Raw genomic sequence first — 25,883 nt, forward strand, 5'->3', positions numbered from 1 at the left:
GGTACGTGATTTCTCCTACATGTCTGTCCTCGCCTCTCCATCCATAAAGCCACTCTTATGTCAGGCCCCTATCATTTCTTGTCTAGACTACTGCATCAGTTTCTTAAAATGTTCTCCCTAATTTAGTCACTGCCACCATATTTTTGTTAAAACCCTTCAAAGACTCTTCAATGTCCTACAAAATAAAGTCTAAATTCCTTAGTACAGTATCTGAGGCTTCACCCAATCTGGCTTTTGGGTTCCCTCCCAGCCTCACCTGCCGCCACTCCACACCACGTTGCCTCCTGTGGACAAGACTTTGCTCTTTCCTGCACATGCTATGAACTCTCACATCCAACCACTGCATCTTTGTCCCACATTTCAATCACCTGAAATGTCCTTTCAACCCCGGCCCGCTTTGCAAATTAGTCATCAGGCAAGAACTGGTTACATATAATCTTCTTGGTGAGCTAAGAATGGTAGAATCCACCACAAGAGTAACATTGATCGCTACGTCCCCCATCCCTGCCCCACATGGTCACGTACAACTTCCATCACGACAATTAACACATCATTGTTTTCACTCATTGATGCATCTGTCTTCCTCATCAGACTGAGCTCCATGAGAGGAGGGACGTTGTCTTTTCGTCTTTCTTCTTCTAGACACTAAGAGTGTTTGCATAGCATCTAAGTTTTCTGTATGTTGAATGAATTGTTCTTTCAAGAGAAGATCTTCAATCTTTTGGGCTTTTATTTTTCTGTCCTTCATAAAGCCTAGCATGGATTTGTTGACTAAGATTATTAAGGCGATCTGAATGCAGGAAGCAAAGTTTGGAAGAAAATTTCTCCACCCGTTGTTTCCTGTAGCTGCACACACTGTTGGTGACCAGAGCTTGACTGTGGCAGTGCTTGCATTAACAGCACAGTCTTCGTGGGGTCTAGGAACAAGGCTCTCATATCTGCCCCTTCCCCATCCGACTGTTTCCTCATTCCTGGGTTTCCATTCTCTCCTGTTCTGCTTTCAAACTTCCTAAGAACCTGAGAAGGCTTTCAGCACTCATTCCACACAATCCTGATACCGATCTGGTTAACAAAGAAACTGCTGGATAACCCCACCCCTCATGCTAGCCTTCTCCCTGGAGGAGGTGCGTGCAATTTAATTCTTCCCTCTTAGTGATCCCTCCTAGCTGCCTTAGTTGTCTTATGAATGGGACCCGATTTGATTCTCAAAGATCTGGTGGCATAAGGTGGGCAAAGGGGACACGAGAGAAGAAAAACAAAGGGCTTGAGTAACACAAAGTCTGCGTGTGGTGTCCCTGAGTGACTCATTCCTGTTAACGGCTGGGCAGGGGAGTGGTCTGCCTCATCTGGGGGCTCGAAGCCTCGGAGGCCTTCCCCTCAGGGACTCACCAGCATTGTTCATGCTGCCATGCTCTTCCTGCCACTGTGACTGACTAGGGACAGAATTAGTCTCCAGTCAACAGAACTCCTCACCTTGTGACTGCACAGTGACACCTCCTCTACGGGGTTCCAGATTCTACCCGGAAGTGGCCTGCTTGCCTCTGGCATAGACCTCAGTCTGAGGATAGGTCTGGACGTCACCTGATCCCCTGGATTTCCTGGCACGTGCAGACTCTTCCCACACTCAGGCCTTTGGTCCATACTGTTTCGTGTGCATTGACCGTTTCTTTATAATTGTTGTGTAATTATGGATCCTGAGTTTAAGTTCTGTCTCTTTAACTTGATTGAACGCTTCGAGGGAGGAGGGATCTGTTCACTTATTTCTGATGTGTCTTTTGGATCTAAAATCCTTGTAGAAATTTAACAGGCACTCAATGGATGTTTAATGATTTGACATGTCACTCAGATAAGCTGGAAAATTCAACCTAATATCCACTTTTTGTTTTCTACCCGCTCTGTTTCTTCCCAGTTTCCTCTGGTTGGTTGTGGGTTAGTATCCATTGGCTTTGAAAAGAGATTGAATAAATACTAGCTGAATGCCCTCCACGAGGAGGAATTAGGCTAGGTGATTATCCTTTATTCTCATTCAAATTCTCAGCCCTGCAAAATAGAGATTATCAGCACCCTCTTTGCAATGACAGATAGTAAATGCCACACTGAGATGAGACTCTATTTGATTCAAGAGCCCATCTTAGTTCAAATGTGCCAAGAAATCAAACCTCCCTTTTACATGAAAAATGTATTTTAAGGGGCTTAAAAATAACCCCCTTGGACTTTCTCACAATGATTGTCTTTTCTGTATAGTTTCCCCCACCACTTCTTCTATGTGTCCTTTTATGTTTAATTAGCCTTTCTTTGCCACAGATGTAATAAAGGAAGAACTTTGCAATATCCATATGGAAAGAAGTTACTTAGAAAAAGGTGCCCCACATATCTAAGGATTTTACCAGAAGATTGAAACGATGCCATTTAATATTTTCATCAAATTATAGCAAACAAAAGAACTGCAGATTTTCTGTGACCAGTTTTGACCAGTGTTCTAATCCTAATCAGACCCTCATTCATCTAGACCGATCACGCCAGAAAAGCCAGTGCAAGCAAGAGGCTATATAGGGGAAAAGTTATAATTGTCCTTCATTTAAATTTTTCTCAGGATGCTATAATGTTTTTCAACTGTATACTGGGCCAGGCCTACTTTTGGATCATGACCAGTTCAATAAAAGGAGCAGAAAAATTTTGTCCACATAGAAATAGTCCTAGAAATGAGAAAACAATAATAAATGATGAGAAAGGAGACAGGAGAAATTTCTAGAATATCCCCAACTTACCAAGGACTAAAACATTTGTTTCAAGTTGGAAATTTGGAACTCAGCACGAGTTTACTCACAGGGAATAACTTGTTTTAACCCAAGTGTATAGAATATTTTAATGTGGAAATTAACTTTTTGTACTCATATTTTATTGCCTTCAAAAGAGTTTGAAGACTATGCTGTTGTTCACTTGAAGGAGAGGGAAATCATTTTGGGTTCATCCAGGCTTCTGGTCTGATTTGCCACATTTGGATCCCTCTTTACAATGTCCTAGGATACCTGTAAATTAGCCCAGAGAGGGTCCAGAGCACTAAGTGGGTCAGGAGCGAGTGCATTTATTGGGATTTTGTGAGGTTCTGTTTTGGTCCTTCAGTCTCTGACCATCCTTCCTATTCGGGATGAAAAATTGTGTGAGTAATAGAGGAATTGCCTCCCGTTATGGATGCCAGAGGGGCCGAGGACATGGACAGCTGTCCTAGACCCAGCAATCAGATTCTCCATCAAGAACTTTTCATCTTGAAGGGGTGACTCACAAGCTCAGGGACAATGAGAGATTACGCATGGTGGTGCCTATGACAACAAGTGCTCGTTGGTGATGGTGCCAGCAGCATGGTGGGGGTGGCCACAAAGGTTGAAAGAAGATGCCTTAGTTGAAAATTAGCTTTGATTTCAGTGGGAGGTGGTGCTAGCCGCCAAAGACAAAGGGTACGTGGATATCATCATCGCAGCCATGGCAGCGTGGGTATCAGGATAATCTAACCCAAAGATTCTTAGTGGGGGCTGTCATCATAGCGAGCCTTGGGAAGAATGTGTGGCAGCTCACTAAGATTCCACCTGAGAACATAAGCTTATGGTGGTAGGAATTTTTGACTGATTCAAAGATGCATTCCAAATACCTAGGGCAGTTTCTGTCGCATGGAAGAGCTCAGTAAATATTTGAGTGAATGAATTGATATGAATGAGAACAAAAAAAATGAGCCACCATGTAGGATACCAGGGCCCTCATTCAATTTTCAATCCTGAGTCAGAACCAGAAGATCTTAAATGAAAGGAAGGCATTTTGCCTTTTAGGAAGAACCTTGGAATATTCTTGCAAGTATTTACTGTGAATCTTCTTCCTAACTTTTGCCAAAGAGGTCTGCTGCCATTTCCAGGGTAAGTGTGCCCTGGAGTAAAGGTGATGCCCAGAGATTTGGGAAATCATTGCAGACTGGGTCTGATCCAACACACAACAAGTAAGTTAACATTAGAGCTAAGATATGAACTCAGTATAATTTTTTAGAAAACAATATTTTTTTCTACTTTCCTGATAATAATGATCATCTGGGGCACTTGTTAAATATACCAACTCTTGAGCCTCACCCAGACTCTGCTAAATCAGAATTGCCAGAGGAAGGACTTGGTAATGTATGTGTTTAACAAGTGCCTGGGTGATTCTTATCATCACAGAAGTTCAGGACACTTCTGGAACCCTTTCACTTTGGGAATTAGAACAATAAACGTTGGAGAGAGTGTGGAGAAAAGGGAAATCTCCTACACTGTTGGTGGGAATGTTAGTTTGCTGCAGCCATATGAAGATTCCTCAAAAAACTAAAAATAGACTTACTATATGATCCAGTAATCCCACTCCTGGGCGTATATCCAGAGGGAACTCTAATTTGAAAAGATACATGCACCCCAATGTTCACATCAGCATTATTTACAATCGCCAAGACATGGAAGTAACCTAAATGTCCATCGACAGATGATTGGATAAAGAAGATGTGGTACATTTATATAATGGAATACTACTCAGCCACAAAAAAGAATACGGTAACACCATTTACAGCAACATGGATGTTCCTGGAGAATGTCATTCTAAGTGAAGTAAGCCAGAAAGAGAAAGAAAAATACCATAATGATATCACCCATATGTGGAATCTTAAAAAAGAACAAAAGAGGACACTAATGAACTCATCTAAAGAACAGAAACAGACTTGCAGAAATGGTAAACAATTTTATGGTTACTGGGGGAAAGAGGGTGGGAAAGGATAAATTTGGGAGTTTGAGATTTGCAAATGTTAACCACTACATATAAAAATGGATTTAAAAAACTAAATTTCTTCTTATAGAACAGGGAACTGTATTTAATATCTTGTAATAATCTTTAATGAAAAAGAATATGAAAACAAATATATGTATAGATGTGTATGACTGGGACATTGTGCTGTGTACCAGAAATTCACTATAACCATAACTGACTATATTTCAATTAAAAATAAGTCTTAAAAAGTTCAGGGATCTAATGACCATGGAATTCAAGCCTCCAGCCAGCAATGCCAGCTTTTAGTCCTTGCTATTGCTGGGGTGACAACACTCCATCTGGCTGCCAGTAGCTCCAGTAGTCAACCTCTTCCAGCTGCGGGGAAGGCCGTGGGGCAGTGATTAGGAGTAGAGAGTGGCTTCAGACAGCTTCATTGAAGGCAAGTCTGAAAGCACAGTGTCTTAAGGAATGTAGGTGTCTATCAGTGCTATATAGGTTGCTCTTTTAGGAAAAGACCTAAAGGAATTTCTTTTGCCCAGGCTATGATTGCTCTTTTTCAAAGGTGATAACCTAAGGAATAAAATGAGATTATTAAACCATCCAGAGCATCACCCTGAATTATCTTAAGAAGTGTGTGTGTTTGTATGTGTTACAATGACTAATGAAGTAATTGATGATTGAAGAAATATGGTAGGCTACAAACTCATCCTGGAACACAAAAACATCAAGTGATAAAGAATCTCTTCTTAGCAAAATCCCTTCAAAAAACTTTCTGGTCTTTACATAGATTCAAGAAAGTATAAGTGATACATTATTGGCAATTTTTTCAGATGTAAGTGATATATTATTGGCAATTCACTATTAACAACATTCCTTTCAACTTCCAAATTTCTTTTCTTTCACAGGACAAGGGTTTTGAGATATACATACACTTCCCAACAACCCTGGGACTTACAAATTCTTCCAGCTCTCTCTTGGATGTGACATTGAATTCCTCCCTTCCCAGTAATTTTGGGCTAAATTATTAGGGTTCACGGAGCTGACAGTCTTTCATCTTGATATTCACCAGAGGAATAGAAGAGTTGTTTAAGGAGAAAATCGAGTGCCCGACAGCCTTGCAGAGAAAGGGAATTCAAGCTCTTGGAAGTTGATGTTTTAAGCGGACAGACCACCCAGGAGATGTTGCTTATTAAAATGACATCAAATGTAAGAGTTTACAAAACCCTTGGGAGCTGAGCTTAGCAATGCAGAAGTCACCCCAGGGCTGGCGAGGATGGAGCAGTATGGAGAGGCACTCAGAGGTTATTAAGCAAATAGAACACTGGATGACAATGAAATAAGTAGCTACCACTTTCCCAAGCTGTTATCGCAACATGGCATCCTATTTTAACAGTAGAAAAAGAAGTCACAATAATTAGTAATTGGATGGACTCAGCAGAGACGGCAACAGAGGAGGTGGTCCTCCATGTCCAACTCATCTTCGTGCCGCTAGGGCCTGGCCCTCGTAGGTGCTCAGTAACGTTTGCTCGATTCGGCAGAGAAATGGATGCGAAGGCAATATGGAAAGCTTTAAGTCCTGCACAAATACAAGGATCTAAAAATTGTCTCAGCAAAGGGTCAGGACAGCGAAAGAGGGTGAGGGAGAGACTGAGCGAATAACACATTTACTGTTCCAGTGTTCACTTATAAAAGCTTTCGATATAATATTGACAGCCCACGGAGGCCTCTTGGGCAGAACAGCGCCTCCTGATTCAGAGCTTGGCGTCTGCTTTGGCCCCTGGTCAGTCACCTGTGGGAAGGACACAGCACCCAGAACCTGTGTTTTACCCCTTGTTGTTGTGATCTTCTTGGGTAAAACAGATTTCAACACTAAGACCTCAGAACGGTGGTCAGTGCAATACACACAAGATTGAAAGTCAAGAGAGGAGCACTTTCCTTCTGAGCAAAGGGTTCAAGATACTATTGCTACATATTAGGTCTTGATGCAACTGTACTGCAGTAATACAGAAAGAAAATAAAAACTGGAAAGTCTTCCACTAAAATAAACTGTGTAACAATTCATTTCAGGGAAAGAAATTGAGTATTAAGAAGTACAGTCTTCTGTGATTTGTGATTGGTTAAGTCCTGCTCAAAGGTTAAAAAAAAAAAAAAGAACTCTCATGTGTATGATCATATGAAGGAGTCTAGCCAACAGTTGTAGGGTCAGCCTTGGAAGGTCTTTCTTGGCTCTATATTCGTTAACTTAAAATATACTTGAGACTTCCAAGTTTCAGGCAAAGAAGCCCCAACTAGTTGGAGACATTAATTTTATATCTTTTGGTTGGATGAGTAAATTTAAACCCAAGCATATAAAAATATTTCCCTTTGTTTAAGTTTTATTCATGCAAATATACTTTAAAAAAATCTGATATCTTGTGAATGTTGTTTTTTCTAGAATAAAATGCCAAATTTTTGTTTTGCATTTATTTGAAAATATGACATTAAATTTACAAGAGTCTTTTTAAGTTCTTAGAATTTTCTTTGTTAGGTGTATAAAACTGCCTTGTTAGGTATGTAAAGTATTTTTTAAAATCATATTTTAAATTCATAATATGAAATGTCAAAGGAATTTTAGTTAACAAAAATATGGAAATGGTATCTGTTTAGGAAAATCTTATGTATCAAATGTACCATACTATTGAAAAATAATGAACAAGTGAAAGCAATTTTAAATAAAATCACTACATTTATAAGTAATTCTAAGTAATTCCATATGCCAAGTTTAAAAGCTTAATAATTACCATATGACCCAGTAATCACGCTCCTGGGCATATATCCAGAAGGAACTCTACTTCAAAAAGGCACCTGCACCCCAATGTTCATAGCAGCACTATTTACAATAGCCAAGACATGGAGACAGCCTAAGTGTCCATCAACAGGTGACTGGATAAAGAAGTTGTGGTATATTTATACAGTGGAATACTACTCAGCCATAAAAACCGACAACATAACGCCATTTGCAGCAACATGGATGTCCCTAGAGAATGTCATTCTAAGTGAAGTAAGCCAGAAAGAGAAAGAAAAATACCATATGAGATCGCTCATAGTGGAATCTAAAAAAAAGAACATAAATACAAAACAGAAACAGACTCATAGACATAGAATACATACTTGTGGTTGCCAAGGAGGAGGGGGGTGGGAAGGGACAGAGTAGGAGTTCAAAATTTGTAGGTACTGTCAGGCATATGTAGAATAGATAGACAAGATTATACGGTATAGCACAGGGAAATATATACAAGATCTTATGGTAGCTCACAGAAAAAGAATGTGACAATGAATATATGTATGTTCATGTATAACTGAAAAATTGTGCTCTTCACCGGAAATTGACACAACATTGTAAACTGACTATAACTCAATAAAAAATGTTTTAAAAAGCTTAATAATTAGTTTATTAAATGTGTATATTGAATATTGATTATAATACAAGCCATTGCAAGCATTTTGTTGTTGTTAATGGCACCATGTTCCATTGTAAGAGCCCATTAATAATCTTCTGTCGTTAACTTGAAAAGCAAATTATCAAGCTTTCTATAAAACAATTTGTGTGGCTCTTCCTTAGCCACCCTTCCTCGTGGGCAAGAACTCAACAGCCTTCTCTGGTATCATCGGGCCATGACATCCCATCACTGGAACTGCACTGCCAGGCGTATGAGTATAGGAATGTACAAGACCTCAGAATGCCTGCCCTGAACTCCTGTAACAAACTCCTATTTATCCCTCAAAACCCAAATCAGAATTAAACTGCCATTTCATCCAAGTTACTAGCTGCTTTATTTACTCGTTTATCAGCCATTTATTGCATGCCTGTTATGTGATGAGCTAAATGAACATTTTGATGATTTTTATAGAATTGTTAAAATGTAGCCATTTTAGCTCAAGCATTTTGACACCGCTGTGTTTTTGAGGTACACACATACCCCTATATCTATATATTTATGTACGTACAGATACTTCATCTCTGTCTAGGCATCTATACATCTATGTATCCGTATATCTATGTATCTATAGTGATCTATACATATGTGTCCTACATCTATCAGTTGAATTCTGTGCTTATTCACGTCCACCTTCATTATGTTCACTAGGTGCTTGGAAAGCACTTGCTTATGTGTTTTTCTATCCTCCTCTTCACCCTTCCTGCATTTCTTTTAAATTGATGCTTAGTACAAATGGAGCCCACGGGCCCTTTCCCAGTTCATGGAAACATGGTGCCCTCTGGTGGATGGTGGTAAAGATTACACTTTTTTCTCTAAAACTCCATTTGGGTTTTTATTTTAGTTTTTTTTTTTTTTTTCTCTCTCCTGGATTTATCTTTGGTTGGTTTTACATTCTACGTGATTAGGATTCCTAGCAGAGTGCTCGTACGTACTGTGATGTGAGGAATACAGAAAGGTCCTTATCACCCAAACAGCAGGCCTGTCCGTTCCACCATCAGGCCTCAGGAATAATCCTTTGTGGCCTTGAAGGCCCCTGCTAAAATTTATTATTTTACCTCAAAGATGTATGTTGTGATACATAATAATATTTGAAGGCATTAATTTACTACAGGAGATGAGCTCATTGGTATCTGAGAGGACCTCAAAAGTACTCGGAAACGGGACACATCCACCAAGAGGTGGCTTTGGCATCTCCTCAGCTTCTACCGCTGTGGAGAGACAACACCTTGAAATATTCATATTTGGGATTTGCTTTTCTGTCCTTGTGTATAAAAGCTTATCTCCTAATTAATGACCTCAAGATGAGGCCAGATTGTAATAGCAAAAAAAAGAGTCAATTTTAAGGCTTAAAAAAGACAACAACAAAATATACTTTTAATATGAAAAAGAGGAGGCCTGAGTGAAGTAGAGAATAGTTTTGACAAATCACTAGGAAAGAGTACAGAGGAAAAGGGATTCCTTACCACCCGAACCTCAGGGCGCTAGAGGAGTTTCAACTGGGCCACGGGACGGAGGAGCCGCAAGTCTGGGCAAGGCCTGAAAAGGTACCCACGGTGGTGGGCGAGAAACAAAGGGACGGGCCCCAGAGGTGACGAGCAGGAACAGGGCAGGACCTCCAGGGGACAGTGCGGAGCTCCGACGTCATCCGGAGCAAGGAGAAGCGCCGAAGCTGAATCAATGTGGGGGGAAGATTTTATTTCTGCCCCGGGGACCACTGCCCATCTCCAGTGGGTCATCCCGCCGGTGCAAGGGGTAAGCCTTCCGTGGAGAGCCGCCTGCTGGTCACACGCTCGACGTCCAGCGTGTGCCCGCCAGGCGGCGTTCCAAGACATCGCTGCGCCCCCTGTGAGTAACACCGGCAGGCACCTTCTTCCTTTGCAATAACTCAGGATGTTCGCCAGCCCCCCAGACCAGAGGGGAGCTGCCCTTAACAGCTGGATAACAATTCACCCCTGCTACCCCTTAACTTCTGAATGAGAAAATTAACAAGGAAGCACAGGGCCAGAACCAGAGGAAGAGGGCTACCCCTGGTTTTCCTAGGGACTAGAAGCAAAGGGGAAAGTAGAAAGATGATGGCCCTCTGGAATCCCTGCCCCAGCCTCACTCTGTCCTAAGCATGGATGTTTTTAGCTGTGACCCCGAGCAAGGGAAGCTTAACAGATTCTCTGTATCCTGGGGATGGCAAGGAGGGGAGCAGAACAGGTGGCAGACACTTTTTTTGCAAGTCCCCAGGAATTTAACTCTGCCCCTCAGAAGGCCACTCCCTGTGACATACAGATGGCACGTATGACATACTCCCAGCCAGAGTGTTATGTGACACGGCTGAATGTCTAGCTACTTTAAGCCAGTTTCCTAAGACTTGAAGTTTTAGATCACCATCTGTAAGCCTAGCTCAGAGAAGAGTTGTGAGGATTAGAGAGAAAAGTGTGCAGAATAAGCAAACCATTGGCTTTTATGTGATATGAGAACCAGAAAGGAGCAGGTCCAGGTGAGTCTTACTTGGAAATTGAAGTGTGTGCAGAGCAATGGGTTGATCTACCCAGGCAGAAGAATCTGGCAGACTCTACACTTGGGGAGACAGGGGTGGAGAAATTCTAGAAGGAGACATACCCTCTGCGCCCTCACTATGTGCAGGATGCTGGTCTGTTCTACTGGACTCTGCAGAGGAAACTGCCTTTAAGGATTCTGGTGATGGTCTCACAGTACAGAGATGCTCAAACTCACCAAAATGTATACATTAAATTTGCACAATTGCTTGTGCATTAAGTGTACCTCCACAAAGCTAAAAAAAAAAGAATCTGACTTTCTGTTAGATAAACCATAAAGTAATAAAAAAAAAAAAAAGAAAGACCTCAGTAACAGTTCTGTGAGTTCTAGATGGTTAAAATGATAGTTCGGATTTAGTATGAGTACTGAAGAGACCTGGGAAGGGAAAGGATGAGGAGGTGGTTTGTATGATGGGTAAATTGGACTAAAGAATGTAAATTCTTAGGATCATATGTCAGTATTCCATGCGGTGGGCAAGGAGTATGTATAAAAACCCAAAGGCAGGATATAGTACATTTACTTTTATGCTCTACCAGGGAGGGGAGAGTAAGGGGGGCAGGGGCGGGGAGAAAGGGGAAGGGCCAGCAGACGGCAGTGGCTGGAGCTGAGGACAGCTGAGGGGCGTTGGGGGAAATACTTGGGGAGTTGAAAGCGAAGGTCCGAGTCACATGCCTCCTGGGCTCCATTGGCCTTTTCTCCGCACACTGCTCAGCAAACGAGACAGAGGGGAGCCAAGAAGCGGGAGAGAGAGGGCTGCCCCTCCCCGCAGAGTCGGCTGGCTCAGGAGCGCCCTCTGGAGGAAGGACACCTGGTGTCCCTCCCTGCAGCTCCACCTCCGGCAAGTCCTCCTCCAGGTGTCCCAGCGTGTGCAGGTGACAGCAGCCACTCCGGGCTCACCTGGTTCAGGCATTAGCACGTGTAGCGATACCACAAAAAGGAGACGCCGTGGATCCCGGCCATCAAAAAGGCGAGGACGACCACATGCCAGCAGAAGAAGGTGGTGACAAACATAATATTGTTTTTGTCATCATCCATCCACTTATGGCCGGAAATCGGTCTGTAGAGCATGAAGCCTATCTGGATCAGCCAAGAGCCCGTAAGCATGTACAGAAAGGCCTTCATCACCCGGAGCTGCCACGCGTCGGGAGCCCACAGCTCGGCAACCGCCACCAGCACCAGCAGGAACAGGGCCTGGATGAACAGGAGGTGGGACTGCAGGTCCACGCCTTCCGAGCCCTGCAAGTGAGACAGCATCAGGGGCAGGATCAGAGCCAGGCCCAGGGCCTGGGCGGCCTGCTCCAGCGCGGCACTCCTGCGGGGCAGCAGGTTCTGGCTCACCGCGTCGACACAGCCGCTCAGGACGAAGGTCGTGTATATGGTGAGGTGCTGCCACTGCTTGCAGTACAGGAAGTCTCTCGCGTGGTACGTCTTCCTGATGAGTACAAACGGCCCAGAAATGTTATGCAGCTCTTGGGCCACTAGAACGAAGGTGCTCAGTATCTTCAGCAGCCCCACGTAGTGAACCTGCTGTAGCCTTGCCCATCTGCCTTTGCTCCAGGGAGGGCGTGGCGGGTACTGGGCAGGCTGGCTGCATATCAAGGCCCTGGAGACGAGTCGTGCGTGATAAAGTCCATAGAAGAAGAGGGACAGTCCTGGGTACAGATGACCCTCGAAGCCTCCCATGGAACTGAAGGTAGGTCTGACCACAAGCAGAAGCAAGAGGCTCGGGGAACGTCCGTGCTGGGCTCTAGGGTGTGGAGGGAGCTTCTCGGAGTCTGCTTATATTCAGCTCATTGCATGCACATGCAGAAGGGAAATGGTTTTGGAGAAGGCCCAAACTTACGGTGGGGTGAGTGTCCTGGTTTCCGTTCTGGTCTTCTGCTTGGTTCACTGATGGCTAACCAACCATTGCCAAATGGTGAAATAAGCATATTCTCCAGCACAACGCCTGGCATCTGCCCTTCTCAGAGACCATGCCTCTCCCCCCACTGGTCCCTGATGTGGTCTCTACCTTCCTTACTTTCCCCCAGATTCACAGAACGGAAGGAACAACTCAGAGACAACGGGGGAGGACACACAGGTTGCCTCACACAAACACGAGGTACGAGTATATTCTTCTGGGTACAAGCAGTCTTAAGAGCCACAAGGAAACACACGCAGCCCAGTGACTCTGATGTTACTTGAGGGAGCCAGTTCACTCCTGAGAATCTCTTCTGCTCCTTTCCAGACAGGACTGAGATGCCACCATCTGAGATTCCTTTCCTTGGGTTTCAGTGTTTTTTCAAGTTAAAATGCAGATAAGTAGGTTCTACTCAGAGGTACTGATTTGAAATCTCTTGGGCTGGTGTCTTACAATAAGCCTTTCAGTAAACATCCCAGGTAATTCTTATGCATCCCAAATTTTGAGAAACACTGAGTAAATGTAGGTACTGATAGGAAAGAAGGTCCTATTAAGCTAGTAAACTTCATGTGAATTAACCATCAAATATTTCCTCTCATGAAAGAAGCATTTATTGGTCATATTACCCCTTCATGACAGTCAATCAAGGACAGGGAATGTCTCAAATTTATTATGTTTTACATTGATTTTATGGGTTTCCATTTTGGTTTATTTGTCTTTTGTTGCTACTATGAATGCACCTTCCATTTTATTTTATAACTTTTACTGATATAAGAAACTATACTTTTATGTTGATCTTTATATGCACCATCTTGTTGCATTTACATACTTTTCTTACTAATTTTCGAATGATTGTATGTAATCATATTATCTGTAAATAAGGGGGAAAATTGTGTCCTTTTAGATATATTTTTGTCTTTTCTAATTGCCTTTTCTAATTGAATTGGCATGGTAGAAATCTATCGTTTTGATTGTGAAAGCTTCCCTCTTCTGGGAAGTGTCCCCCTAAACCATCTGGGTTAGATGGAAGCTATCATCTTCCAACAAATTCTGCATTCCTAGCCACGGAGTGGCCACGAGATGAGTGCATGACCCAGCAGGGCAACCTAAGCCCTTCACCAGATTTTTTTTAACCAAAGACAACAGCTCTCAGCCTTTTCACGGACTGAATGACTTCTGTTCACTGCAGAAACAAGCAGTGTATTCGGCTTATATCTCCTTCTCCACGGATCCATATTGTATTGGTTACCTGTTGTTGTATAACTGATTAACACAAAATTAGTGCTTAAAACAATATACATTTATTCTCAGTTTCTGTGGGTCAGGATGCAGGCACAGCTTTGCTGGGTCCTCTGCTCAAGAGTCTCACCAAGTGTGATCATGGTTTCAGCCAGGCTGCGTTTCATTCTGAAGCTCAGGGTTCTCTTCCAAGCTGATAGGGTTATTGCAGAATTTGGTTCCTTGTGGTTGTAGGACTGAGGTCCCCTCATTTACTTGCTAACTATCATTTTACACCTAACAGACTGACAAAAATAGCCTGAAAATAGTCTGAAAATGTGAAAGAAATAGAATAATTAATACATTATGAGGGGGGATGTAAGTTAATACAACCGCTTTGGGAAAGAATTTGGCAACGTACGACATGAGATAGTGAAGTCGAAGACAACACATTCTTACTTGCACATAGCGTATAGTAACTCAGGAATGCCCACAACAGCACTGTTTATAATTGGCAGAAAGGAACAGAATTACTCAAAATGTCCTTCACTATTTAAATGCACAGATAAATTTATAAAATATTCATAAAATAAAATAATACCATAGGGGAGTGAAAATGAAAATCACAGCTACATTCAATAACAACGTTGTGGTGATTAGTTTTCTGTCAACTTGTCTGGGCACAGAGCGTCCAGATTAAACATCATTTCTGGGGGTGTCTGTGAGGTTAGCATTTGGATTGGTGAACTGAGGAAAGTAGATGGCCTGCCCAATGTGAGTGGGGCTCATCTAATCTGTTGAGGACCTGAAAAGAACAAAAGACAGAGGAAAGAGGAATTTGCCCCCCTTTTTTTTTTCCTGCTTGTCTACTGAGCTGGGTCACGGGTCTTCTGCTGTTGCACTGGATTTATGTCAAATGAATAAAGTAGACGTTACACTCAGACTGGAACGATACCATTGACCTTCCTGGAGAGAGCGTGTGGCGGGACTTCTCAGACTCCATGATTGCGTGAGCCACTTCCTCATGATAAATCTCTTTATATATGTCTCCTACTGGTTCTATTTCTCTGGAGAACCTTGACTAATACAAACATGGAACCTCAAAAACATAATTTTGGGTGAAAAAAGAATGTCACAAAATAATACATACTGGATGATTATATATAAAGTTCAAAACCACACAAAACTGAACGATGTGAACACATATGTGGAACCATAAACAAAATTCAGGAAAACAGTCACCTCTGAGAGGGAAGGGACGAGATAGATATGAGAGGGACACACAAGACATTGAAAATCATGGCGGTGTTTTCCTGTTCTCACGGTGTGTGGTGAGCACAAGAGGGTTGTATCCCACCTCTGTAGGGTCCGTGCATTATATAAATGTTATTTTGTATTTACTCAATGTTCATTTTTTTTTTAAGAAACAAGAAGACAGAGTAAAAGTGCTGTGTGGGTGAGACTTGGTGCCAAACAGAGCTGCTTTGGAGTGAGGAGGTAGGAAGTTAGCTGTTTGCAAAGGCACTCTCTCAAATGCCAAAGTGAGCTTTTCTCTAGGACATCACACTCAACATGCATTATTCTACAACTGACTTTTTTCAGTCAGTCATATACTGTGATGGAGACAGAACCATTTTTTTATATAGAAGCTCTGCTTGCTCCTTTTCCCATCACACTCTTTATCTAGTTCCTTATTGATGCGTGCATTGGTCTATCCGATTTTTAAAAAAACAAACAATGCTGAATAAATATTCTTCTTTAGGGTAGATAACCATAAATTAATTTCTGAATTATAGACTAGTATTTCCTATTTCAGTTTTAACAGGTGCTAATACATGTCCCTTCAAAGTAGTGGTACCAGTTTTCACTCAGCTCCACAGCCTATTTATTAATTAACAAGTTCTCCAGATTCTCTTTCCTAATTAACTCCTCTGGTCAGTTCCTCCCACCTCCTCTCACCCACTGCCCTTGGTCAGCCATTACCAACCCTGCATTGTTGCAGCATCTCTTAACCAGGTTCCAATCCTCATCGATTCCTACCACACTGCAACCAGAGCGAGCTTTGGGAATAGAGAGGGAGTCATGCCCCTGGCTAATTTAAATTCTCCAGTGGCATCCCGTTGACTGTGAATAAAATCCAGGCCCTTAGCACGAGCTTCAAGGCCCCTCATGGTTTGCCCTGGCCTCATTTCCGGTCCCTTTCCCCTTGTACCATTTTCTCCAGTCATGTCGGAAGCTTCCAGCTTGGTCTGGAATGGTCTTCGCATTACACATTTTTCCCCTGTCTGAGAAACTCTGCTTTTCCTTTAAGACCCAGCTCAAGCACTGTCTCCTCTCAACCGGGAAGGAGCCCTCTCCATGCAACGTCCACACGTCTCTAGAATTACACTTGTCGTGCTGTTTCACCACTCTCCATTCACTCGGAAGTCTTTGAAGTCGGAGACCATGTCCTGTCTTGTCTCTAGAATCTAGCCTCATGCCTGGAGGTGCGCAATGGATGTTTGATGAATGTATGAATTCCTGAATGAGCTATCGCATAAACACGTGGTCTCTACCATGAAATGCTTTTAATCTAGTTACAAAGACAGAACAGATACATTCAAATGATGCAAGGTCACTCATGCTAAGGGTGAAACACCAGACGTGTAGAACAAATGACCAGAGCTGTGGAACTAGAGGGGAGGGCTCACCCCAGCTGCAGAAGTCAGGGCAAATGGGGTCATTCCCAGTGAACAGCTGGAGAGACTAACATCTGTGTGTCCAAATTTTACCTTTGATTCCTTTGTCCTTAATTAAACACAGAAGAGGCAGATTAAAAGGGTGTAGATGACATGGCATAATTATAACTTCCCAGAGACACAGACTCTTTTTTGCATAAACCAGTGTTTCTCAGCCCCTTTCTCATTTTTGTCCTCCCTAAGGAAGCTTCTCAACGTGTTCTGTCATCATATTCCCCCATGAATAATTAATACCTAGATATACTGTCTATCTGTTTTATGTCCTGTGGCCTCTTGGAAAGCCACAATCCATTGCAATATCTAAAATCACAAATTTTTATGTCCTTGGGGATGGTACTTTCCCCTTTGAGAGCACATAGTATAAACCAGGAGCAGAGTGTGATCCCAGCAAAGAGCCTGGTGATGCAGCACAGAGCTCATCTTCAGAATATATTTCCTTTCGAAAAACGTTTGTCTTTCAGTGATAGGCAGTGGGGGCTGGGGGGGGTCCCTAGTGAGAGGTAGACTAGATGACTTCAAAGATCCCTCCAAATTCTGCAAACGTGGCTGTCAGAGCCCAGAGATCTCAGGGGGGAAAGCCCTGGTATTTAATTAGAAAACTAATTTAATTAGGAAACTAATTAAACTAATTAGGAAACTCATGTTCAATTAGAAGTACTTGAGTGAAAATTGGTTTCCTCTCCAGTTGATAACAGGGGAGACAACTGTGGGAGAGGAGGAAGTGACACCTAACAGGATGAGAGGGGTGAGTGTATCTCTGATGCACAGCCTGCAGCCAAAAATAGACGAAGTGCAAATCAGGGGACTCACCTCTCCAAATGTGGCGGAAGCAAGGAGCTCCCCACTATTAAGCCAGACATACCTCTACAGGGACATCCAGCCAGGATGGGGGAGGAGTAGGTGCCAGACTCACTAACTGACGTTCTGTGACCTAGAAGCAAGGCCTCCGCCTGAGGCAGCCCTCCTGGTACTACTGTGGACACTTGGCCCCTCACTGGCTCACCCCCAGGGTTGGGGTCTGATGGGCACAGGTCTCAGCAGTGAAGTATGCATCTTGCTACACATCTGAGTCACCTCCAGAGAGCTTTTTTTTTTTTTTAAAACACAAGAGTACTGAGTTTTGTATGATCCTACTGAATAAAGTCTCTGAGTTGGGGCCCAGGAATCTGCATCTTGAATCATACCCCTTCTCCTGTCACAGGTGAGTCCAGCGCAGGCTCTCCTTCACCTGATGCTTGGAAACCATTGCACTGGACTAGAAAACAGCCCCCTGGTTGTCAGGCCACACCTGGATGCTACCTTCCTGCCCTCACTGACCCCAAGATTCACACAGGAGCGTGGGGGTGACATCTTCATAAAAGCAAAACCCACCAAGACAGGCTGGCACGCAGGAGGAGGGCAGGGAGGACAGGGAGGGCAGAGGAGGGCAGGGAAGGTGGAAGAGAGAAAGGGAGATGGAGGAAGCTGAGGGAGAATGTGGAGACCTCCACAGAAAGAAGACAAAGAGGGTGAGCACAGCCCAAATCCTGGAAAGGAGACGTGAGGAGAGGGGAGAGTGAGGGAGTCAGAAGGCTGTGCCTTCTTTCCCAAGGGTGGGAGAAAAGTAAAAAAGCCTCCTTGTCCAGGCCCGGGTGACATTACCAGCTAGTGATTAAGAAAGTGTGGGTTTGAGACCTACTCTGGCCAGTTACTAGGTGGATTTTTTTTTAAACTGAAGTATAGTCAGTTACAATGTGTCAATTTCCACTGTCCAGCACAATGTCCCAGTCATACATATATATACATATATTCGTTTTCATATTCTTTTTCATTAAAGATTATTACAAGATACTGAATACAGTTCCCTATGCTCTACAGAAGAAATTTGTTTTTTATTCTATTTTTATATATAGTAGTTAATATCTGCAAATCTTGAACTCCCAAATTTATCCCTTCCCACCTGCTTTCCCCCATAACCATAAGATTGTTTACTATGTCTGCAAGTCTGTTTCTGTTTTGTAGATGAGTTCATTATTATCTTTTTTTTTCTTTTTTTAGATTCCACATATAAGTGATATCATATGGTGTTTTTCTTTTTCTTTCTGGCTTACTTCACTTAGGATGACAATCTCCAGGTCCATCCATGTTGCTGCAAATGTCATTATTTTATTCTTTTTTATGGCTGTGTAGTATTCCACTGTATAAATATTAAGAGGCCATTTTTAAGACAAGATATTTAAGATATTTCTCTAAGACTCATTCTCCTCCTAGGTAAATGTGGAAGTTTAATTGTGAGGATCCCATGAAATATTGTATTTTAAAGCAGGTTATTAATATGAAGTACTTTAAGTTGTTAACCTTAGGGCTGGAAGAGACCATAGGGTCTATTTCTTCCAAATCCCCTCTTTCACAAAGGAAGAAACTGAAGCTCAGAGAAAAGTGACTCACAAGATGTCACGTGGTTAGTGGGTTAGTTAGTAACAAAGTACAAGCTGACTGTCAGTAAGAAGTACAAAAGAACTTCAGCTTGTCATCAGGCAAAAGGGAAGGTACATGGGCCAAGGTTGTGAGCCCTCTCTCCCAGCCAGCCCCCTCGGCTGATGGCTCCAAGGCCACAGGAGAGCCCAGCACTCCAGCTGGCCTACGAGCTGGATGCTGGTCTGTCCCACCCTGCCCAGCCCCTCAGGGATATTGTCAAGAGGAGAGGCCAAATGAGGCATCCCCAGAATTGGAAGTCCAGCAGAGTCTGTGTCAAATGAGCAGAGTTATCTCTGCAGAAGCATCCCACCCCAAGAGCTGCCAGACACCACACACACATCCATCATGAACTTGCCGGCTTGAATGTACCCTCAAGGACTAGAGCACAGCTGGAAAAGGCTGTCAGTGGGTCCATTATTTTGAAGCTGGGCTTCCTAGTAGAAGGATGTGTTGGCTGAAGTGGGGTAGTTGGTCAATACGGACTCCAGAAACATAGATGCTTAGAAGCAAGAACTTATCCGTCTTCATCCAGTGAAAGACTATATTTGGGAGAAAATAGATACTCTATTACAGAAGTGAAATCTTTTTGGAGAAGGGACAACCTATCAAGGTCTTCCACACCTGCTTTATTTTCCCCACAAGCACACTTGGTTATTGATGTTCTGAGTCGATGTTCTGAGTTAAGCCATCCCTTGCTACTTTGATCCCAGGCAAGGGGTGGGGCAGTGGGGTGGAGCCTGGATGGGTGGAAAGACATATCCTTTGATGTTAATAAATACACTGGCCTTCAGGTTTATACATTAGTGTCAGTCAGTCCTTCAGATCCTGAACAGACTGATAAAAAACTGAATGTCTGAGTCTTGTAAAGCTGAGGTCTTGGTCCTACTCAGGATTTATCCTGCTTTCCTTTGAGTCCCAAGCCCTGCCCTACCCTCCTGTCAGCCATCTCGGCTACAACCTTCCTCTAACACTGCCCAGATCACAGATTTATACCTAAAGGAAACACTTCAGAGATACCAGTGCCTTAACCCATTTCATTTCAATTCAACAAATGTTTATAAACCAGCTATAATCAGCCAGACACTATGCTAAAAGCTGGTATTACAAAGATGAGTAAGATATGGCAGCTGCCTTCAAGGAACTCAGAGGAAGTACTTGCCATGCCACGTGGGTCCATAGGTCACCAGTGTCAGCGACACTTGGGAGCTTGTGAAAAATGCAGGCTCCCAGGCCCCAGACCAGACCTCCTGAATCTGGACATATACTTTGTTTCCCAAGATCTCCAGGTGACTTGTTCGCATATAAAGTTTGAGAAGCACTGATCTAGTAGGAAAGATCCAGCTAAAGCCATCTTGAAGTAAATTTTATGATGCTGGAATAAACCCAGTGTCAGGGGAGCATCAGGTAGGTTGTGGTTAATTCTGAGAAAGGAGCAGCCATTGGCACTGAGACTGAACTGGCCAACAACTTGGGACGGGGAGCAACCGAGAGTAGGTAGGAGCATTCATTTGTGGACAATGGCGTGAACAAAGCTCTGGCTGTGCACGCTTTGGGGGTGGGGTGAGGGTGGGCCACGCACAGAACCAGATGGGGACAGACTGGAACAGTGGCCTTTCAAGAGCTCAAAGCCTCGCTCCGGGATGGATGGAGCTGCCCAGCCTGCAGGGCTGTGCTTGCCTGTGCACGGCCCTCGTTACCAGCACCCCAGGCCAGGACTGATCTCTTCCTAGAAGCCTCTTCCCACTCCTGGCCCTCAGTGACCCCTTGGGGATGAGGGGCTGATGTTTGCAGACAGCAAAGGATGCCGAGTCTCAGATCTCATGCCAGGCCACCTGGTCTCTGGCAACAACTCTGCAGAACGACCTTGGTAGGAAGTGGATGCGCAGATTCCCACGGATTCTCACGGGTTTCCAGCAGCCCAGACAGCCTCTGGGGAGACGGTGTCCTCTTTATTCAGGTTGTAAGAGAAGCTGACTCTGGAGAAAGTTGAGAAAGTAATGACACAGAAAGGAAAGGGACTGAGGCGGAGGCTGGAGGGTGAAGTCCAGTCCTGGCCTGGCCCTTGGCTGCGTGACCATAAGGAGGTCTCTGGGCCTCAGCTGTAAAGCGAGGAAGATAGACCAGATGATCCCCAGGCCCTCCCCAGCCCCGACCGCCTGTGACTCTGGAACCTTCCAGTTTTACAAAGGTCTGGCCTATTCCCTTTTTTCAAATTGCTTAGATTCTTTTGGAATTCACTGCTCAGTGGCAAAATAAAACTGACTTCTTGAGGACAGGATCTCCACCCAGCTAACAAGGGCAGCTGGATTATATTGTCCATCAGGGTTACATTTAGAGGAAAAAAAGTATATATGTATAGATTAATTATGAAACAGATATTAAACATCTACTATGCATTTTGTTTGGCAACTGAGTTGGGCACCAAAGATGCAGAATCTTAGATTCTTGCCAAAAATGTTGTCATATACATTTGAAGAAATAGGACACATATTAGTTAAGAAGAAAGCAGTATATAATTTCACAATAAAGTGTTCTATTGATGATCAGTGTTAATACTTCACAGTGTTAAACACTTGACAGGAATGACTTCATTTATTCTACTCAAATCTATGCGGCAGTAAGTCATTTCATATGTTTTTGCCTGTAAACAATAGAAAACCTTGGTGCTGCTGGCTTAAGCATTAAGACATGCAACGTCTCGCTGAAGAACTCCAGAGATATGCAGCTCCAGAGGTGGCTAACGGAATGCAACCATCAAGGTCCAATTTGTGTCTAGTTTTTCTCTCTGCCATTCTCCTGGGCCTTGTCCTCAGATTAGCAACCACCACGGTTTCAAGATGCTGCCAACTTCCAGACACCACATCCTCAGAGAAGGTCCAGAGGCAGAGAAGACAGCCCCGCCGTATTTGTGTGTATGTGTATATTTCTTTATGATGGGGGAGGACTCACCAGAGTAACTAGACCAGCTTCCTTCACATCTCCCTGACTGGGCCTGGATTTCAGGCCCACACCTAAAGAAAGAAGAGGCAAATGGCTTGTTAAAAAGGCAAAAAAAAAAAAATCACATTTTACAGTTTAAGAAAGAGACGTTTCGATAGCACAGGGAAATATATACAAGATCTTGTGGTAGCTTACAGCTAAAAAAAAATGTGACAATGAATATATGTATGTTATTTATAACTGAAAAATTGTGCTCTACACTGGAATTTGACACAACATTGTAAAATGACTGTAACTCAATAAAACAATGTAAAAAAAAAGAACTGCAAAAAAAAAAAAAGAGAGAGAGAAGTTTCGAGAATTAATTAACTTGTTCAAGGTCATGCAACTTGAAAGCAGCCAGGTTGGGATTCAAAGCAGAGCCATACCCTGGCACATTCCAGGTCAGGTCAAAGCCACCTGCCCCCTGCAGCCTCCCTGACCTCAGTCACTCACTCCAGGTTCAGCGGCGTCTTGCCCTCAAGGCCGCATTGCACAGCTGTGATGTGCCCGCCCCGCCTCCTCCAGGGCAGGGACTCATTCATCATTTTATGTCTCGTTTTTCACCACCCTCTAACGCCATGCTTTCTTGCTTTTAAAATAAACCTCCATCTACTCTCCTCACGAGACTGGATTTTCCTCCTCAGTAGCTGGACCTTTTTCCCAGCGAGGCACTGAATTTTCTTTGCCTCTTCCTCAGCCTCATCACTGCCCAGAACTGAGCCCTAATTCCAGGAAATGTTCAGAACAAGTGAGGGCTCACACTTTGGACCCAGTTCCAGCTCTGCCGCTCATGAGCCACGTGACTTCAGGCCACTGACAGAACCTCTCAGCCTCAGACTCCTTATCCGTAAAGTGAGGGCATTGACCACACAGGGTTACGGTAAGAACTGAACGAGATAGAATTTAGCACAGCCCTCAATAGATGGGAGTCATTGTTCTTAATTAGTATAATAAAAAATAAACACTCATGTTATCATAGTTTGTGGAGCTCTCTGCACGTTATCTGGTCTGAGCCTCATAACCAGCACGTAAGGGGAAGGATGCTCCCTCCCTGTGAGGTTGGGGGACTGAGACTGAGAGTGCTCACAAGCCTTGTCTTTTTCAGATTCTTCTATTACTTTCTATGGTACATTCTTGGGGCACTCCTCCCCCACCATGTGCATCAGCTCACCCTCCTTTTTGTGGATTATATGTTTTGGGCTGGATTATGCCCACCTCCCACCCCCAAATTCCTAAGTTGAAGTCCTCCCTCCAGCACCTCAGGATGTGACCTTACTTGGAAATAAGAGTACTGCCGGTGTAATTATATAAGTTTGTGCTAGAGTAGGGTGGGCCCCTAATCCAGTGAGACTGGCGTCCTCATAAAAAGAGGAAATTTGGACACACACACACACACAGTGATTGCCACATGAAAATGATGGCAGAGACCCGGGCGATCCTTCGACGAGGCAAGGAGCACCTCAGATGGCCAGTAAACAACCAGAAGCTCGGGGAGAGGCGTGCAGCAGACACCCCCTCAGAGCCTCGGAAGGAACCAGCCCCGCTGACACCTTGACCTCGTACGCCTCACCTCCAGAACTGAAAGATAATACATTTCTGTTGTTGAAGCCACTCAGTTTGTGGTACTTTGTTACAGCAGCTCCAGCAAACTGATACAGCCTCCTTGGGCAGGCGCTACCCCGCCTCCCACTGGGCTTGCTTTTCTCTTTGGGAGTCTCATTGCTTCTGCTGGGCACCCCACGAGTCTCACTGGTCCAGGGCTAACTAGCTTTTATGTCAATTTCACAGCTCAAGATCCTTGCATCCTCATTTGCAGCAACATGGATGTCCCTGGAGAATGTCATTCCAAGTGAAGTAAGCCAGAAAGAGAAAGAAAAATACCATATGAGATCGCTCATATGTGGAACCCCCCCCAAAAATACATACAAAACAGAAACAGACTCATAGACATAGAATACAAACTTGTGGTTGCCAAGGGGGCGGGGGGGTGGGAAGGGACAGACTGGGATTTCAAAATGTAGAACAGATAAGCAAGATTACACTGTATAGCACAGGGAAATATATACAAGATCTTGTGGTAGCTCACAGCGAAAAAGAATGCTACAATGTATATATGTATGTTCATGTCTAACTGAAAAATTGTGCTCTACACTGGAATTTGACACAACATTGTAAAATGACTATAACTCAATAAAAAAGTGTTTAAAAAATCCTTGCATCCTTTAAACTTGAGTGATGTGAATTCAGAGAGTCCTCCAATTCTCACTTTTGCCTTGTTTTCTATCCTGAGCTCCTAGCAGAGCAGCTCCCTTACCCTTTTCTGAGCTGCAGGGAGTTTATTTCCCTTACACTGAGTATCTCTCTTACATTTCCAAATCCAGCCTTTATGCACAAGCCTGTGTTTTAGTTCCCTCAATGTCTGAGCCCAAGTCCATGCTGCTGGCATGAAAACCCCAGCTGGTAAAGCTCCTACCTGGGTCCAGCCCCCCAGCCTCCTCACCACCGCCGCCTGCCACAGGACCCACGTCAGCCTGACATCCAGCTCTGAGTCACAGTTTATATTTTACCACTTGGGGATTTGGGGTTTCTTATTTAGATCTTGGATGGAAATTAATAATCTTGTTCTCCTACGTCTTATTTATTTTATCCAACATGTCTTTCCCTACGGAGCAAGGATTGGGGTATTAGATCAGTCTGCTGCGTTGCCAAAAATGGAAGTCCCCAGAGTAGTTATTAAAGAGAAGCGCATTTTCTAAAGGGAGCAGGGCGTTTGAGTTGGGGCAGTTCTCACCCCCAGATGGGGACTTTGCTGTGTTCTCAGGCATGGGGGCTCTGGTCCAGCCAAGCCGCTGTGTGCACGTGTGGGTGGGAGAGGGTGTCCGCGGTCTAGAAGGCGCCTCCTCCGCGGGCTGGGGTCGCTCCCACAGGAGGACCCTGAGCGTGGCCCTCGTCCCTGGCAAAGCCACGCCTGTCAGGGGCCTTCAGTGCTGGTGAGAAATCAGAGAGCGTTGCTGGACTGCAACAGGGTCCCAAACCACCTGAAAAGGACTTTGATTTCTCTTCTCCTGAGGAGGACAGACGTAGAGAGATGCATACGGAAAACTCTAACTATTTAAGCCAGGGTCAGAGCCATTAGACACACCCCGGTGAACCCATACCCTGTGGTAATGACTGTTAACTAAGGGACCTGCCCGCTCTCGTTGGCATTATTTCCACATAGCTAAGGATCCTCAAGCTGATGAGGCGGGGGAAGCAGCAGAGGGGCTGCTACTTCCAGGCCGTCTGGGAACCTCAAGTCCTCCCACGCGGTTTGGTTCCCACCATCCGCCTGCGTCTGCAAGATTCCGCGCTGCGATGCTTCAGCCAGCTGGTGAGCCAGCCTCTGAGGACCACGCCGGCCTTGCGCACGTCACACTGAACATCAGCTCTGGGCCTGGATGTGCCTCTGAGAGGGGAAACTTGCTTGAATCTCCATCAGGAGAAGGGAGAGAGCAATTTGTGGTTACTGGGGTCATTCTGAAAGCAGACCCAGGGGCATCAAAATCACTCATGTCCTTGGAGTGGCTGTAAGAATCAGTGACTCGCTCATGTGAACCCCAGACAGGACAGCACATGGCCCTTCTTCCTGGTTTCCTGCAGATGTAAAAAAGTCCACGTAAATGGTTTCACACTCTCTGGCAGCAGGCATGTCACTCACTTCTGGCTCCAGCCCCAGTCAGCCAGACTGCCAGGAAATGGATCCTGCCTCATCCACCAGGACCCGTCTCCTCTTTCCTCCAGCAACCCCGT

The 25,883-nt window shown here is 44.2% G+C and overlaps 2 protein-coding genes across 12 annotated transcripts in view; both read right to left on the reverse strand.

Moving 5' to 3' along the window:
* RGSL1 (regulator of G protein signaling like 1) overlaps window positions 1–1,424 on the reverse strand; it is a 56,009-nt gene extending 54,585 nt beyond the window's left edge. For 10 of the 11 annotated variants that reach the window (XR_012062673.1, XR_012062671.1, XR_012062672.1 and 7 more), the window contains exon 1: window positions 1,390–1,418. Coding sequence is in view for 6 of the 11 variants with exons in the window: in XM_072945987.1 (XP_072802088.1) it covers window positions 1,390–1,402 (13 nt within the window). In the remaining 5 variants the exon portion in view is untranslated. Of the gene's footprint in view, window positions 1–1,389 lie in introns of all 11 variants that reach the window. The other variant, XM_072945988.1, reaches the window with a different exon arrangement.
* Window positions 1,425–11,708: 10,284 nt separating this feature from the next.
* Window positions 11,709–12,482, reverse strand: LOC102525471 (transmembrane epididymal protein 1-like). Its single transcript, XM_006211804.3, has one exon. The coding sequence runs from the start codon at window positions 12,480–12,482 to the stop codon at window positions 11,709–11,711; it is 774 nt and encodes a 257-aa protein (XP_006211866.1).
* Between the last annotated feature and the right edge of the window lie 13,401 nt (window positions 12,483–25,883).

This window comes from Vicugna pacos, chromosome 21 (genome assembly GCF_048564905.1).
Source record: "Vicugna pacos chromosome 21, VicPac4, whole genome shotgun sequence".
NCBI lineage: Eukaryota > Metazoa > Chordata > Mammalia > Artiodactyla > Camelidae > Vicugna > Vicugna pacos.